General features: G+C 36.6%; 1 protein-coding gene across 1 annotated transcript in view; it reads left to right on the top strand.

Moving 5' to 3' along the window:
- The window catches only part of LRBA (LPS responsive beige-like anchor protein), a 370,657-nt gene that overhangs the window by 331,996 nt on the left and 20,211 nt on the right, over positions 1 to 18,450 (top strand). The window contains exons 50-53 of the mRNA XM_058804238.1: positions 611 to 803; positions 3,506 to 3,568; positions 6,693 to 6,848; positions 10,251 to 10,418. Of these exons, the coding sequence (XP_058660221.1) occupies positions 611 to 803; positions 3,506 to 3,568; positions 6,693 to 6,848; positions 10,251 to 10,418 (580 nt within the window). The remainder of the gene's footprint in view (positions 1 to 610; positions 804 to 3,505; positions 3,569 to 6,692; positions 6,849 to 10,250; positions 10,419 to 18,450) is intronic.

The following is an 18,450-nucleotide window of genomic DNA, read 5'->3' as shown; positions in this document are numbered from 1 at the left end:
AGTCCATTTAATTATGTTTGTCTTTTCAAACACGTTTGCAGTGAAGTCTTCTACTTTGCATTCATAAATCTTATTTTTGTACACCAGAAATATACACAGAACGTATATCTAGTGTATGTGTGTATCTGTTTATTTTAATGCTCTTTCATGTTCTCATCTGGCTTGTAAAGAATTGCAGTCTGCCAATTTAATGTAACTCGAGACAATCTCTGGGAGCAGGAATTTCTTTTGCTCACTATTTTTTGTGTTTCCCTCCTGGTTTGGCATTGCTTTCCTTGACATTCTGTCTCTGCAGATATGAAGGAGAATTCTTTTAGCAGAGATAGGCAATTGAAAACTTTTAGTTTAATCTGCTGTGATCTGTAGCAAAGTCTGTGTACAGACACCCTGTGTTGAACAAAGCTCTAAGATTGATAGGGTGCAGGCAAGGTTTTCTGCCTAAAATGTATTTCCACAAGCCTTTCCACTTATTATTGCATTTGCTTTTCTACTGCAGCTTCTATCAGATCTCGTGGTTTTTAATTCAATCTTCCTTCTCTTGTCCTGTCTCTTCTCCTCCCCGTGTTCTCTTTTCCCGTGTATTTGGGTTCTTGTCGTGTGCACTCAACAGTATCTCCTCCTGCAGAGCCCCTTGATGTTCACAGAGCAGGCCCAGCAGGATGTTATCATGGTCCTCAAGTTCCCGTCCAACTCGCCGGTCACTCACGTGGCTGCCAACACCCAGCCTGGCCTGGCCACTCCCGCCGTGATCACGGTCACTGCCAACAGGCTCTTTGCTGTGAACAAGTGGCACAGCCTCCCTGGTGAGTACCTGAAAGCAAGGAGCCTGAGAAACCCCTGCCATCCAGCAGCACTCCTCTTGTCTGGTCACAATTGGCTGCAGAACTATGGTGGGTTTAAAGTGGAAAAAGCAAATCCAGTTCATTGGCACAGCAGGCTCTTCACATGTGCGCTTAGTTTCTCCTTGGAAAGGGAATCTGAGCTATTGCAGCAAGATATGTAGCACACCAAAGGTTTGTAAAAACAATATGTTTCCTTCCAGGCCATCAGGCACCATGCAAGGAGACAAAAACAGTCTATCACAATAAAGGCACACTCTTCCTCTTAAATCTGTTGTTCTGTCTGTTGGGAGTCTGAACCTTATCGTGTCAAAGGTAGTTTTAAAGCATGTAGAACTTGCCCGAAATCTTCTCTGCCAGTTTTTTGTTAATTAAAAACTTGATATTCTGCTCTTAAAGCCACCCCATGAGAATTAGAAAATAAAATATATCTGAGGTCTTGTCTTAAACATCCCAAAGTTACTTATGTAGGTGCTTATGTATTGTTAGTATGAAAGGAAAACAAAATAGCCATTTGCACAGCAACTAATAAAATTAATTTTCCTTTAAAAGAATTAAAAGCAGAATTATATTTTCAAGCTGTACTTGAAAATATAATTCCGCTTTTAATTCTGATATTCTCCAATCTTAAAGACATCAATCTTCCTTTCCTTGACTATGACAGTCTTACGCCCAAGCTGTCAAAGGAAGTTTATTTTGGTGCAATGCAGTATATTTGGTCAAAGGCTTTGGGGGGGGAAAATGACTTTCCACTAAAATAACTTAAATAGAAGATACTCGCATCAGAGAAACACTTACATGGTTGAAATTCCTGCTAAGAAATCTTGACCCATGGTCCTTGATTCCTTTTTGAAAAAAGCCAGATGACTCCCACACTTTTTTCCTAATTCTTACAAATTACCTCTCAAATAGAAACATCTATGTATTATTTCACCCGCCCAAGAAACACTTCAAGAGAAAGGTGGGAAGGAAGGGGGGAAGGGAGACTTGTCTAAGATAACAAGTTGCAAGCAAGAACTATTTACATGGCTCCCAAGATTTTTTTGAAAGGAGGATGGCAGTATCCTCTCATAGCTTGGATGTGTGACAGTGGGCATATAATAGTCAAGGCTTTTAAAAAATGGCCTTTGTGAACATACAACTCATGGGAAGAAGAAAATATTCAAAAGTGGTGGGAGTTGGTTTTGATTTCAACAGAATTCTGCTGGTTGATGATCCGTGAGCAAGCAACCAGTTTGGTGAGTGCAATAGTAACTGGTTTGAGTTGAACAGAGCTTTCAGATTTTTCAGGCTTTTCCCTCCCCTCTGAAAGGGAGAGCAGTAAGGTGTGCTTTAGAGTTGCTATTTTTTTCATTTAGAGGCATTTTACACTTGTCTTGCCATTAGACAAACAGAAGCCAACCATAAATATTCAAGAAAAAATCACCTCACCCCATTTCTGTGAGAGCACACATCAGTTGCAGGCTGTTAATGGAGTACTGTGCTCTTAAGAAATCTGTCTGCGGACTCCCGAGCCTGTGCTATTGTTGACTTCCAATTTTATACCAAAATGGGGTCTCCTAGGATGAGAGGGCAGGTATCATTACTGCTCCATATCCCCTGCTGTGGGCTTAGCATTGTCTTTGTTAATGAGGCATCATGATAAAAAAGTTAAGTTGCCAAGTGACCAGTTGTCACTAATGTGTAATTAAAAAGCCCATTCCTGCCTTTGAATATGAATTTGGTGGCTTTGCTGACATCTAATGGCACTGGTAGCCAGCAGGATGCTCTTTTTTGTCACATAGATTTCCTGTTTTCTTCTATGTTGGTGTTTCATTAGAACTTTGCATTTATTTATGAATCAGTTATTTAAGAAATCCTTGTATCGACACTGATTTTTATATTAAGCTGTGGATGGTAGGTAGAAAAATCATAAGTGTACGTATTTAGCCATTATTTCTTCTTTCTCTTCCAAACAGACTGCTGGGGGGGGGGGGGCAGTGGTCAGGGGGATGGAGAGCAGTTGGTTTGTTTCTTTGTAGTGAAGCTGTGGAAAAAAAAAAGGTTTCTTTTTAGCCCTGCAGGAGAATTCAGTACATAAACATTTTACTGGTATTTCAGGTGCCCAGATGAAATGTGGGTTGGCAGAATTAATATATTAACTTCTATGCAAACTAGCAAATAGATGGGTTTTGGTGAAGGATGAATCCTTAAATACTGGCTGACTATGAGATGACTATGAGATTTCCCTCTCTGTATCATAAACTGACTTTTTTTAAAAAATGTCCTTTGTGCTTCAGTTGTCCAAAGCAGTCCTTTAAAAAGTGAAGAGGAAAATAGTATTTGCTACAGTCAGCAGATGGTTGTCACATTTTGTTTTCAGTCCTCTTTACCACTTAATTTTGTTTTGTTGCGACAGGAGAGGTTGCCAGTAAAGCATCTGCTAGAGCTTATGGCTCAGGACCAGAGCTGCTGCTGATGGCCTACATTCAGAATAGCGCTAATCTAAAATAAATGTTTAATAAGCAGCCTGCAAAAGCACCTGGATTTTTTTTGTTTTTCATTCAATTGATGCAGAAGAATCTTGAATGGTTAAAAAAAAGGGCGTAGCTTTGATTTATAAAATATATGTGGCTTCATGTATTAAAAAAATGCAAAGTTTAAAAATCTTCTTTCCTGAATTCCAGCTCATCAAGGTGCTGTACAAGACCAGCCTTACCAGCTGCCAGTGGAAATCGATCCTCTCATAGGTCTGTCACTTCCTTCTCTCTTTGCGATTCATTAAGCTCTGTATGGTGGCCCTGAAGTGTAGATTACGGTTGTTTTTCACTTGCTGGTTGCTGGGAATGGAATTTTCCTGATAAACCATTTGCATGCAAATTGGAATGCAATGAGCTGTGGCTATGCTGGTATTTCATCAACTCCCCCTCGTTGGTTTGCCTAATTTGAACAGGCCTAGGACGCGTGTCAGTGAAAATTAATATGGATGCTGTAATAATGTGTGATTGAGAATGTGCATGAAGTACTGTCAGGATAATATTGGATCTTTTCATCACTCAGACTTGTTGATGAGCAGGAGCGAGGAACGTTATGATGAATTGGTGCTCTGGTAATGTGATGGAGCTCCTTTGCTGAGGAAATTTTCATAATAACAGTGGGGTTCTTAACTGCACCGTGTTGTGAAAATAAAACCATAGTGCTAGGGTTCCATCATTAAAGGAGATCAATCCTTTCTTCATAGACCTGCTGTTCAGGCTGAGGGGATTAATGTGTAATTGCAAAGCAGCTTCAAAGTTGAAATATATTGCCCACTCTGGTTTAGTGTTGAGATATTAGTATTCATTTTTCAAGGGTATTGCATCTTTTGATCAGCTTCACCAGTTAAATTTGTGTGTGTTTTTCTTTTATTAAAAAGGGGTGGACGAATGTCTCTCCTTTATTTAATGTCTCAGTGTAGTAGATGAAATTCATGACTTTTTATTATAGAGGTTTATCAGTTTGTATAGAGCTGATTTTTCAATTAGCAGGGTTAGAGTTTGGTCAGCTCTTTCATTACAGGCCCAACTTTGGGGAGTGTGTATTTGGAGTCTGTAGCATGGCAAATGGAACCTTAAACATGATGAGAAAAGAAAAACTCAAGGACCTAACACCAAAACACAAACTAGCCGTAGGATAGGAGCATAGGAGACAGGATTCTGTGCCCTCCCCCAATTTTGTTGGACTTTGAGCTTAGTTTAAAAACCAGCTGTTTCAGTGTGGTTTAATTGTAAAAGTGGTGTGGCCAATTAGAGCAGCATGGAAAAATCAGAGCAAAGATGAGCTTGCCTGGATAGGTTAGAATGACAGGTCTGTCAGACAGAGAGAATTCACTTCAAAACCAATGTGCACATCCCAGTAGGAAGTGGGATATTTTTGTCTATAGATCCAGACTCTTCCTGTGCAGCCATTTTGTTGGGTAAGCTCTAGGATTAGGAACAGTGGGAGTGGGGGCATATGAAACCATTTTATAGATCTGATAAAATTGAAGTGTTTTTCCCGAGTTTCTGAAATCAATCCTTATCTGAATAATGCAGTAGTTATTATGAGGCAGACATGGGCTGTAACTCTCCTTTCCTTCCTGAAACAGATTTTATCCAAAAACTGTTTGGAGCAGGAAATTTGGGCTCTGCTTTAAAATCTGCTATCAAGTAGATCTTAGAAGTGCAAATAAATATTACAGCAAAAAACCCCAAATCACATTGGTACAGAGACCTTTAAAGTCAATGTTCACATTCTGAAAAATGGTTTAATATTGTCTTCCTACAATTGATCTCAAATCAGCCTTGTGATTACACTGGACATAGTTTAAAAGGTTTAAGGCTTTCTTTGTCATTGCTAAGTAGCATCATTGGGTGCAAGCAAGTAATTATGTAGGTAATATTAGAGGTTTTTAATTGTGGCTAGACACATTTACCTAGAAATGGCACCTAAGAGGACCACAAAATTACACTTTTATGGTTATAGCAGGAATCTTGTTGCTTAGTCGTAAGGAGGGATTCCTGCCCTCTTCATTTTTCTGGTGTACAGGAAGACATAAACCAGCAATGTCTGATATGATACAGACCCTAGATCTCTTTTTGAGGTGAAGTGTTTTGAAGGCATTATCGTCACTGAATTAGTTGATCTGCATGTCTTTTGAGGTTCCTTTGCTGCTATTTTGTCATACAGAGCAGTTCACTGTGCATTTGTAACGTGAGGCTGTTACTCTTTAAGTGGCCCCAAGATCAGTGAAGGCCACATTTGTGTTACCTGCAGAGAGCAAGTGGCAACACCTTGCTAAATTATTTCCTACCCATATGGACAAGGCATTATCAACATTTTAAATATAGCAAAAGCACAAATAAATGAAAGATTTGACACAGAGTAAATGGAATAATCCCAAGGCTTGGAAGGTAGCTGGTCTGTGAGAATGGAAAGGAGTCAAAGAACAAAGAGTGAAGAAGAGCACTGGACCAGGACAGAGGTAGGTCTGGAAGACCACCTGTATGGAAGTAATAGTGCTCCAAGCAGTTGGCAGACAAACCCAGGAGAAATTACTTGCCTGGGATGGAAATCAGGTTCCTTCAGGAGCAAAGCACACTGAAAGTTCTTCCTACAGTGTAGGATTTTCATGATATATGTGTGTGGGACCTATGTGTATCTATCTATCTGTACACCTTATTAGTCCAAGGACAAGATATAATATGAATGTGTTCACTAATTGATTCCTGTCCATTTTATGCGTTCCTAATGCAAGAGTATCTCAGGAAATAAAATATTAAGTGATCAAAATAGGGCAAATATTTCTCCCAACCCTAAAGTTAATTATGGAGATAAGCTGGTTAATTTTTCTGCCATGCTTAAAAAAATTTCAGCAGTAGTGATGTTTACTGAACTGTTTTTTCCAAATGGCACTGCTTGCAATGAAATGCAACTGATGTAAAATTTAAAATCATGATCCTTTGTGTGTTGCATTTGAACCACTATGTGGTTTGTATATTGTCTTATAATTACATTCCTTTGCTTTGTTTGTAATTTTTAATTTCTTATACTTCAAGAAGGAGGGAAGGAATCTTATTAACCATTGCCTATGTTCAATCTTTCATTTATTTCTCAGCTGCATGTCTCTTAAAATGGGGATTTCTTCTATTTTAGAATATATACTACAAGGAATTAGCATTGTTCCTAGAAGTGTGATGAGAATTTAAAGTAGAATTAGAAAGAAAATGTCCTTGCCACAAAAAAAAAGTAACAGAAGTGAGGAATGTATTTGGTGTCAATGTAAGTTTCTAAATTGTACTTTTGTTCTGTGAAGGTGGATGTTAAAATGTCTTGGTCTGTATGTTTTCTGTTCAGCCAGCAATACAGGAATGCACAGGAGGCAGATCACTGACCTTTTAGACCAAAGTATTCAGGTGCATTCCCAGTGTTTTGTCATCACCTCTGACAATCGTTACATCTTGGTCTGTGGCTTCTGGGACAAGAGTTTCCGTGTTTACTCCACTGACTCAGGTAATGTATTTTTAAAATAGGGAAACAGACTAAAAGATTTTTTTCTGTTCATCATCAGCCTACTGTTTCAAATAAAGGAGGAGGCGTGGAGTGTGTATTTATTCCCCTAGTAATAATGCTTGTCTAATCTTTCCTTCCCTACTGCTGCCAGGTATGGTGTGCTCTCATTTTTGGGGAATGATAGCACATGTGAGAGAAGCTCTGGTTTAGAATGAGCTTTACACTTCAAGGTTACAGGGCAGGGATGCCTGCTTTTGCACTGTAGTTTTCACAGGTGAGAGTTTGTATGAAGCCTGGCATATCAGGAGAGTTAATTATTCCTGAAGTGTTTACATGAATTTAGTTCTGGTTGGTTTTCAGCACCAGAAAACTGGGATTATTTTAGGAAATACAGGCAAGTACCATAGAATAAGAAGAGAAATTTTGAAATCTAGTGAAAGAATACTATGAAAGCCTTTGAAAGCCATGCCATACTAGAATTGATTTGGAGCCACTGAATTCTTTTATATAGCATAAACTGATCGATATAATGGGCAGCAGGTAAATTAGTCTGTCAGCTGGAGTGTGTCCAAAGCATTGAAGTCATGCATGTGTCATGCTAAATAGAATCTTTCCATGTAAGAGCTACAGGAATTTAAAAGCCTTGGAACCCCAGGAAAAACTAGGTATGGTTTTTTTTCCTTTAATTATCTTACAATGGAAATAGCGACCTCACTGCAAGGTACTTCTTTGGGATTAATGACCCTGTGTGGTTAATGGGTGTGTGCCATCAAGCTTTCCAGTTGGTTATTAATCCCTAGGGAATATCCTGCATGTTTGTCATGGTTTCTTAAATATATTAGTTAACAGTGTTTTTCACACTTGGCAAACCAAAATGTGTGACAAAATAGACTGGTCTTTAATGAAAATCTTTTAAGACTTTAGATCTCATGGCACAGTTCAGTATTTCTGTCATTTTTACCATTTTAAAGCCTTACGTATAAAGGAGAAGTTCCATTTATGTAATATTGACTGCCCACAATTCATTATACAGACATCTTGTTAGACCCTTCTTAGGTTAATTTTCTCATTGATGAAAATAAATTTACATAGAACTGTGAATTTAAAGTGGATCTTCAGAAAGGATAGCTAGCAGTAATAAATATTCAGTGTATATGGTAGATTTATATGAATTGAGAAATAATTCTATTTTATCAAAGGATGTACTTTACTTTACACATATGGAAGGAACTTGTATGGTTTTGGTAGCCTTGCCCTGTATCAACCTGAACTACAAATAACTCTTTAAATTATTTCCTCTGTGTATGGCAGATTCACCAGGCACCTTGTTACTACCATAACTAATCAGGGTATAAACCAAAATACCATTGTCAGAAAAGTTTCAGATTTATTTCTTCTATTTGTCAATATAGAAACTCTTGCTTAAATGAAGTGAATTCAGATGTAGTTTACTTTGCTTCAAATTGAAATGAGAATAAAGTAGGGAAATATTTTGGAATAAACAGAACATCAAGGGGAAAAGATGATGTGATCAGTAATGCATGAAGGCAAGTGATCACAAGTGTTGAATTCAATTACACTTTAGCACTTGCACAAAAAAAAGGAATAATTTCCCTATCAGATCTTTGGTTGGTTTGTTTGTTTGTTTTTAATAGGAAATACTTTCAGCTTAAATCATGGGTTATCAGCAGAGCCAATATACAGGAGCACAATAAAACCTTCCTTCAGCAGTGGGAATTACTTCTAGACAGTGTTTTAGCTTCAGTACTGCAGACTTGAGTCTTATTTTTCTTTTAATTATTTGTAGCACAGCTGTCAAGTAAAACATTAACTAGAAAATTTGTTCTGTCAAAAAGGGATATCTGAGTGCAAATGAAAAAGTTTGAAATCACTGTGTAGAGGACAACTCATGTTAAAGGAAACAGGAAAGTTTGAGGAACTCTTATGAAATGAGTAATTTCTTTTTTAGCAATATAAAATAGCAAAATCTTATTTTTCGTTTTGATGAAATTCATTGGATCTTAGGCTGTACAAAACAAAATAAAAATAACCAGGCAGAAATAACCTTGTAAAATGCTTGTTTTCTAGAACAGAACCTATAAAATTATAAATAATTGAAAAGGAGATCTCTATAACTCAGTGATGTTTATAGCATAAACTTGTGTTCTAGAAGTATAAATTATCCCAGGTAATGTCAATACAACTGAAAAATATATCACATAATGATTTGGTCCCTGAGTTACTCAGCCTTGCATTACAGGGTGGGTATGCACAGTAAGAGTGCAGTCAGGAGTTTGGCCTGTCCACTTAGAAATGGCTCGTGTGGTAGCTCTTCATCTCACAATTGCCCTTGGAAGGTTAGAGCAGGCTTATTAGTTTTTTCAGTATTTGATTTTGAATCTGTTGTGCGGATTTCCTTTAAATTGCATCTTGTTATTTTATTGTTTCTTCATGTAGTAAAGTACATGTACTAAAGTACATGAAGCACTTTTTTTGTAGAAATTCATATATATGTCATGGGTTTTTTCTGTTTTTTTTTCACTTTAATGAAATTACCTTTTTAATCTTGTTGTAAATTGAGCTGTAAAGTGTATTTTTGTTCTTTCCTTCGAACCACTCCCTTAAGTCTTTTATTGCCATTAATTGTTATTTAGTGGCTGGATACAAATGCAGTGCTTTTGTACTGTTTAAAAAGAGGCTGTGAAGTGTTCCCTATTACCCATATTTAGGGATAGTTTTTAGTTCATGCAACAAATTATTTTATAAAAATGTGCTTAAGTCCCAACACTGATCTGTGTTACTTATTATTTTTAAATGCTTTTCAGAATATTTAATTTAATTTTTTTAAATTTATATTTAGAAATGCAGTAGTCTGTATTTCCTGTTTCTTTTTTGGCCTGTCTTGTCAATCCTTCCAAAGCCCTTCTGTTCCTTCTTGTTCTTTAGTCAGCCCAAAGAACAAATGGTCATTTGGGTTGAGAAAGCCAGAGTCACACGTTGGAGGCATCACACTTCACAAAAGTGTGATTGGGTGCAGGATTTGTCCTGGCCCCAGCTACTTGAAGGGGCTGAGTAGGTGCATGAGAAAAGTGTGTGTGTGTTCTTATCCTGCTTCTTCAAGAACTGCAATTGCTGGGCTTCAGCACATCCAGTCAGACTTTTGAATAAAGTATAATATTGAGCAACTGAAAGTATTTTTTTGTATGGATTGTAAGGACTGCTGCACTTTTAATTAAGTTCCCACCAAATAAATAAAGAGAAAATAGTACTCCCCAGTACAGTTCTATTTTGAGCTTTTTTATTTTTTGGACAAAGAAAATATTTCTAAAATACTTTATAACGTATTTAATTTGTCTTAGAATAAGAGGGTAGTTTTTAAAGAATCAATTTGCTGTGTTCCAGGTAAACTGATGCAAGTAGTGTTTGGCCACTGGGATGTTGTGACCTGTCTGGCTCGTTCAGAGTCCTACATTGGAGGGAATTGTTACATCCTCTCAGGATCCCGGGATGCAACCTTGCTGCTCTGGTACTGGAATGGCAAAACCAACATCATCGGTGATAACCCAAGAGGTAAGAAAAAACCAAAAAAAAAAAAATAGTTAATAGGGAAGTTATCTCAAAATGCCTTTAGCAAACACTTTACAGAACAGAATTGTAGGTAGGGTGCTATGTGCCCAATCCTCACAATCACACAGGAGGCATTCTGATTGGTTGCAGTGCAAGAATATAACCAAACGAATAAGGCAGAATTTTTATTCAGTTTTAATCCTTCCCCACTCAAACTCACCTTGCACTTGCCAAAGTATTTATTCTCTTCCATCTTGCACCATTTCCCAGGAATTCCTGAATCCTGTCTTTTATTCATGACAATGCTCTCTTTTAACTCTATGAAAAACACTGAACCACTATGACTGTTCAACTCTGTATTATAAAGCAGGAAAGGTAGAAAGTGATCTTTGCTGGTTTATGCCAGTCTCACTCCACACACACACACACAAATAATTTCTGATCCCCAAAGCAAAGAAAAGGGGAGATACAGTGGAAAAAAAGACTGGAGTAAGCCATTTTACAGGAGTGAGGAGCTTTCAAGACCTCTTGTGAGAGCTTATATATATAAATTTAGGGGCACTTCATAGCCAAACAGAAGTCCTCTTCAGCAAAAAATAAAATGCCCTGAAGGGAAGGGGTAAGAAAAGGTTATTCTATCATATGAAGAGTATTTCTTAGGTATTCTTCCATTCATTTCAAGTCTTCTCTGACCCTGTTTAAATACTGGTAAAAACTGCTCTGAAGAGGGCAAAATGGACATCTGGAAAGCAAGAAATGGTATTAGATCTGTCATCTATTGCAGTTATAGTTGGCACACAGTTTTATATAATCAAAACAATACCTGACATCTTCCAAATCAATCAGTTTGGTAAAGCTGTGTGTTCCATATTCAGTCTGTTACTCATCTGGAGTTATTTGAATTTGAAACACAGAGGTGGCTTGACTGAAAATTGCATCCTGTGAGTGACTTTGAAGAAGCACAACTAATTATTATCAGAACGAATATTTGAATTTAACTTGCAAATTATTTGATGTTGATTGTGAAAGCTATTCAAAAGTTGAAGGAGATTCACCTCAGTTCACACAGTTGCAGAATCTTGAGGCAGAGGATGTGTGAAAACTATCCCTATTGTCCTTCCAAGCAACCCTGTTCAAGAGATGGGAGGTTTTCTGAGAAGTGGCTAGCAGAGTTTTATGATCATCTTTAAATAAATACGGCTTTGCTTGAGAGGGAGTGAATACTTCATACATACTTTGCAGTCTATCAATTTAAAGAAAATGCAAACTGTGTGTTATTTTTGCAGACCTTGAAAACTTAGAAACTCCAAAGAGTTTCTAGATTCCTCAGTTACCTTGAGAAGTTGTACTTGTCTCACACTTGCCAGGCTTGCCTGCTGCGTGAACGAGACCTTGAGGCTATAGGCTCCTTGATCACCCTAACAGATCATTTGCTGAGGTTCTGTACCTACTGTTTGAATATCAAATATGTACATTTTGTTGCAATCCATTGACTGTCTTCTCTAATGCAGATTTCTAAGGTATTAGAATTTTGCACTTTTCAGAGGCAATGCCAGGCAATTCTAGCTGCTCTTTAAAATCACACCGTAGCTACCTGGTAAATCTCTGTGCTTGTACTTCTATTAGACTTGGACTTCTAGGGACTTGCAATGGCTCCTGTGTTTACCAACTGCCTTTATGTGAGGTTTTTTGTGATACAGCATGCCTGGAAACCTCTGCTATCGATTGGGATCTTGTGTCACTATACGTAGTCCTAGGCATGGGTATAGACAGTTCCTGCTTCAAAGAGATGGTAATCTGGGGTGTTTAATTTTTCCCAGAAATAGCTGTCTGTAGGCTTCTCTGTTCAGTGAAATTTTTTTTGAAAAGACAAATGAAAGGACCTGTTTCTGCTTAGTTCTGATCGTGTCAGAAATGGAAAGCACCAGCAGATTTGTTGGGTTCTGAGCTCTGTTACTGCAGCTGTAACTTCCATCCATTTGCAGCATGTTGATATTTAACTGGTTTAATATCTTTCTGTATTTGAAGCTAATGATTCTTTTACTTCAAAATATAGTTTATTCATGCTTTCAATGAACACTATTCACTGAAATTTTGCATACTCTCAAAGTTGGTATTTCTTCTCTATTTTTCCTCTATTTAATTATTTCTAATGTCCATCTTAAGATGACTTCACAACAGTGTGCACTAATGGTATTTAACCAAATCATGGTGCCAGAGTAATTTCAAGAAAAAGTGATTTAAACCAGGGAGTGTTTCTTTCCTCTTCTCATAGTACCTATTGCTTTAATGCATATCAGCCAGCAGGCTGATATGATCCATCTACTCTAAATAATATCCCATTAGGCACCCATTATTCCACCAGTTACATTTTATTTAGGTTTACTTGTCTGATTTCTTTACTTTCAGAGAACTGAGCTCTGGTTCCTTGGCTCTGTATATTTATGTTTTAGAATGATACTTAAGTTGGCAAGCCAGGTGGGCTATGGCACACATGATAAATAAGTGGCTTGATATTCTTTATCAAGGACAATTCTCGAGCTAACTTGACTTTGAAAAAGTCAAGTTTGAAAATATTTTTGAAAAAGATTTCTGGTTTTGGTTTAACAAAAGAAAAAGGTTAACAAAATACTAATTATTTATGTAATTTAGCTTTTAACTTTGAGGCTGACTTTTTAAAGAAATTACAGCTATGGAGTCTCACTATCTTATTTAGTTTCTCTCCAATACCTCTAAAATGCACTGATGAATGTAAACCAAATCTGACAAATTGAGGTCTCAGAGATATGAAATTTCTATACATGGGACACATCTGCTGGAAACTATTTTATTCTTCACAAAACAGCTTGATTACATTTAGGTCAAATCATTTTTTTCATTCTCAAATTAAAACCTGAAATGCAAAAAATATTTCATTATGCTCTTTGATCAAATGTAAAGTTTTCCTCTTTCTAAATTAATTGGTTTTGAAAACGTAAACGTATGGCACTACTTCACTTTGGAGCACAGGCCTTTTTCTGATGCAAAAATGTTTCTGGGGACAATTTCTGACCAAGCCTTGGAATAATTCAGAGCAGGGCTGAGGACCGGAAGCAGTTGTATCCTTTGGAATAGCCTTGAGCTGTTTTGCTTTCACATGAACGCATAATTTACTGTGGAGATGTAAAGTCACTTTGCATAGTGCAAAAGGGGGTTTCCCTTTCCTCTCCTTGGCGTGTGGCTGCCTTGGGGGGAGGTAAGAGGGAGAGGATATGGCCTTCCCCTCGGTACTCCTTGGAGCCCGTGTGTGATCTGTGGCACACTAAGTTGGCTCCTGCATATTTAGAGGCTCCAAGGCACCACTTGGGGATGTGACATTATGCACAAGGACTTGTGTGCTAGAATGTGTGTAGATTCCTGGGAGAGGGCTGTGGAAAGATGCTGTGTTTTGTCCTTGCCCAGCCTAAGGAAGTGGAGGTGGAGGGGAGGACAGAAGTGGGGGGTGGGAGGAGGGATTGTGTGATGGCTGGAGAAAAGAGATGAGAGAATTCATTTGCATACAAATGGTGAGCATCACTTTCAGATCGCACTTTCTCTTTGAAGCTCAAGTGGCAACTCCTGATGTTTGGACATTTCCTAGGTCGGGGGATTGAATTTTCCTTTGTAATCACAGAACCATAGGAAACAGGGCGGGCAGGAGCTTTGGTCACCTGATCTGTTCTCTTTTCCAGATGAAGGCTTAACTATGCCAAAATCAATCTCCCCTGATTTTGTCCAATCTTCCCTTAGAAACTACAGCAAATACATTCTGGGGCCTGAGAAGCCCTGTCCTCAGCAGTCTTTTCGCAGTGTTCAGCCTAGTATCCAGTTCTTTTTGCAGCAGTTGCATTCTATCATCTTTTATCTATTTTTCCTTTGTGTAGAGAACAATTTTTTCCTTCTTGCAGCTACTTCCAGTTATTTGGATTGCCATGACCTACAATTCTTTGCCTCCAACTTGAATAACTCAATTCTTTGTTTTTTGCCATAAGTCATGTTTTTCCTGACCTCTACTTTTTTTTGTGTGTTCCTCTCTTCAGTTGACTGTCTTCCTCAAAGTAGACCCAGGAATGCAGCTGAAGCCTTTCCGGTAATAAGTAGAAAACAACCTGTTTTACAGACCAGGATTTTTCACATCCCCAGGGAATATCTGTTTCTTTCAAAACACCATGACATTGTCAGTTCTTTTATGGGCATGAGCTAGTATGAATTTCAGTGCTTTCTGAAGAATCTATTCACTTGTGTCTCCTTCTCTTTGTAATTTAGCTGTAGAATCTCATCTTTAAACTTTCTGAAGTGTATTCTTTTTCAGACTGTGTCTCCAATTTGTCAAACTTACTTTGAATTCTCATCCTGTCCTGCAGCAGCCTTGCAGCAACTCGTATCAGCAAATACACTTTGCAGTCTTATTCTATTAAATTGGTCATTAAAGCAAATGTTAGCTAGTACGCAGTTCAGGAATGCCCATCAATACGTTTACCATTTTGACAATGAATAGCTTTCAGAATATAGCTTTCCAATATATAATAGTATTTTCTGAATGTGTGCTTCCCTGTTTTCCTTAAGAAATTGCTGACATGGAACAGCACTGGAGTTCTTACTGAAGTAAAAATATGTGATTTCTCCCTGAACACGTCCTGTTACTTTGCCATTGCAAGGAAAAAATAGCTTTGACATGATTTGTTTAGAACAAATCCAAATCAGCTGTTACACATCTCCTTGTTTTCTTGTAGGAAATTGTGTGTGTATATATAAAAACGTAAATGTTCTGCCAGTGTTTTTTCTCTTTGTTGGGATTAAGCAGACTACTCTCTAGTTTTTCTTTTTCCTGCTTCTTAAACAAAACAATACTTTTTTTAGTCTTGCAGAACCCCACCCAATATCCCTGAAACAATTGTTATAACTCTGGGATCATTCATTGTCACAGTATTCTCATCTCACTATTATCAGGCCAATTGAGTACCAAACACCTCATTCTCTAGTTGGGACAACAGTTTTCACTGCTGGTTTTATTTGGGTTTGCTGTCTGACTTCAGCCGACCTTTTCTTGAAGTACTTTGTGCGGCATCATCTACTGGTATTGCCTGCCCTAATAACAAACCAACTTCTTAGAAAACTTGGCATATTTTCATGGTTTTAGAATGTTATTTTTGATGTCCTTGTTAGTTACATCTCATCTATGTGTGGCTCTCTGGGGTTTGTCTCTTTGCTCATACCTTGTTGCTTACACTGTTTCAGAAATAACCTCATTTATTTTGATCTTTCTGCCTGACTTTCCTGTGTCAAAGTCACTGGAGAACTCTGAGTTGTGCCAGCTGGGATCTTGCCTGTCTTATCCCTGTACTGCATTCGCTTCTTATCTTTTCCTTTGTTTTCTGTGGGCTTAACTGCCCATGAGATCTTACAGAAGGATATTCTGTACTTATTGAAGCCTGTTTTCCCAAAATACTTCTGGAATTATCTTGTCCTTAATCTCTTCCTTATAAAGTGTATTGAACATTCTCATATCTTTGCCACTTCCCTGTAAATTCCTTTCAGCAAGGTGTTTTTTTAATTTGTTTTTCTGTATTGGTTATAATAATATCTAGGAGGCCATCTCTAGCTGTTATATATTAAAAATTGTCACCAAATCTTTTTCTACACACATATTTGTGATTTTCCTATACCAACACATGATTTTGTAGTTGGAATATCCTATTTTCTCCAGTTTTCTTTAATAATCCTTCACCTACATGGACAAGGTAGAGGCCAGTCATGAATGTCAGTGGGTGCAAATCTGTGTCTTCAAGGTTTTGGATTTTTCAGTGCAGCTATTTTGTTTGGGTTTACTTTCTTGAAGGGGAGGTTTATGGTGGTGAATTTTTCTTAGTATTGTTTATGCTTCTAAAATGGTTTGTACTTAAAAATTGGTAGGCATTTCTATAGCCCAGTTAAAGTGTTTTTCTGCTATTTTTGACTTTATTAATGGAATATGAAAATATGGTTCCGTTGCTTTCAAGTATCTAGGAATGTGTTCACAATTAGGTTTTAGTTTTCATATTTTGAAAAAACCAAAATATTTTTAATTAGAAATTTTATTTGCTAAAGAAATTAAGGCTCGACGGATAAAAATCTTCAGTGCTATGAAATGTACAGTCTGTGTGTAACAGTATCACTACTGCTAATAGTAATGGGCTCTCTTCTGAGTTATTGCATTGATCTTCCACGCATATGTGAATAAAACAAATTATATTACCTCTTTTATGTTAGCCCATAAAACTAGAAAATGTTACTCTCTGTATGTATCACATTTGCATCACGAGGACTATGGGGGTGCTTTCATTGCATAGCTTCATATTTTTTAGAGGGTACTATATTCAGGTATTCTGAAGGGTGGGAAATAAATGGGTTTGGTTGTGGAGCTGCTTAGCAGGACTCACGTGAATGTAAGTGCCTGATATCATATTTAAAAATACAATTACTTCATTTAACTAAGATTTAATTGGAGAGATTCACTGAACAGTTTTGCTATTGAAAATGTGTAGAATGTCTCCCTTAGATGCAAATTTTTAAAATGGATAATTTTTTCAATTTATAAAATACAAAATCTCCCAAAGGATTCAAAATTGATTACATTGCTTGTCTTGCTGAAAAACAGTCTTGTTCCTATCCAAGCTAATTTTAAAAGAAACTGCATTTTTGTTTGGTTTTTATTTAGCTAGAATTCCTAAATAAATATTTGAATACCTGCAAGACTTTTATCAATTAACATTATTATTATTAAATATATATAATATATATAAAATATATAATAAACATATATTATATATAAATATATTTTAAATATATATAATATTAATACATAAAATTATATATAATATAATAATTAATATATAATGTATTAAATATATTATATGATATTAAATATAATATATTAATTATATATATGATATATTATTAAATGTATAGTATATATATAATAGTGTATGTATGATAAAATAATTATAAAACATTATTAACATTAAAGCTATGATATTGAAACTAAAGAAATCATTATTTTTAATTGTATTGGTAATTATAAGTTGAATTAACTGTATTTCATCAACTGCTGCAGACATTTTTCAGTTGGAAAATTAAAACTTTTTTTTATGAGTGCTTCATTATTAATTATTAAAGTGGACAATGCAAGCAATTGAAATTTTGACATTATACCTGAGGAGCATCTTTGTGTTGGTTGATGAAAGAATAATGTTCTCGGTTATAATTTCTTTGGACTCAGACACTCTAATCCTGTAAAGTTGAATTCTGTGAGGATTTGCATATATGCTTCTCTCTGCATGCAGTGAACATTCATACTGATTTCAAGCAGGTCCTGTGTCTGCTGTTAACTCAGTAGCCAAAAAACTCGTCTTTGCCTTCTTCCCTCTTCCTCATCTTGAATTAACCTATGTCTTGGTTGCTAGCTCTGCATGATCTGGACTTCTATTTTCAAAATTTCTTCCAAAACCAATGGTAGTAGAGAAGATGAGGGTCCACATTTCCATAGATTGTTTGTAGTATAAATATTAATTTAGAATTCTAATCATTATTTTAAAAAAATTGAAAGTAATTTCCTTAATAGCAGCTTCTCTTAAAAAAATGAATTGGGAAGTAGCTGTAAAAAGCTTACCTGTTAGTGTTTCCTTTTTCATTTATCGTGCTAAGTAGCAGAGGTATCAAAATGTCCATAAATTGTTAATCAGGCTAGTTAATAATGAAAATTCTCCTATTAACTGTTACTTTCTGTCTACCAGAATAGCTAAAAATTTTCAGAGACTCAAAATACTAAAATATGTTTGAAATTCTGCAGCTATAAATGCAATACTGAAGTCAGCCTGGTAGCAAAAGAGTGTTGCTCCAGCACCGAGTTTTAGGACAGTCTGCACGTGCTCCTTTAGGTGCTCAATAGCACTTTTATTTTTTTACCCATGCACACATTTTGTACATTATTGTGTGAGCCTTTCTTAAAAAAAAAATAGCCAGTAAATAATTCAGTGTT

Source organism: Ammospiza caudacuta, chromosome 4, assembly GCF_027887145.1.
Source record: "Ammospiza caudacuta isolate bAmmCau1 chromosome 4, bAmmCau1.pri, whole genome shotgun sequence".
In the NCBI taxonomy this organism is placed as follows: Eukaryota; Metazoa; Chordata; class Aves; order Passeriformes; family Passerellidae; genus Ammospiza; species Ammospiza caudacuta.
Note: the sequence above shows the minus strand (reverse complement) of the source record. Positions and strands in the feature narration are given on the sequence as shown.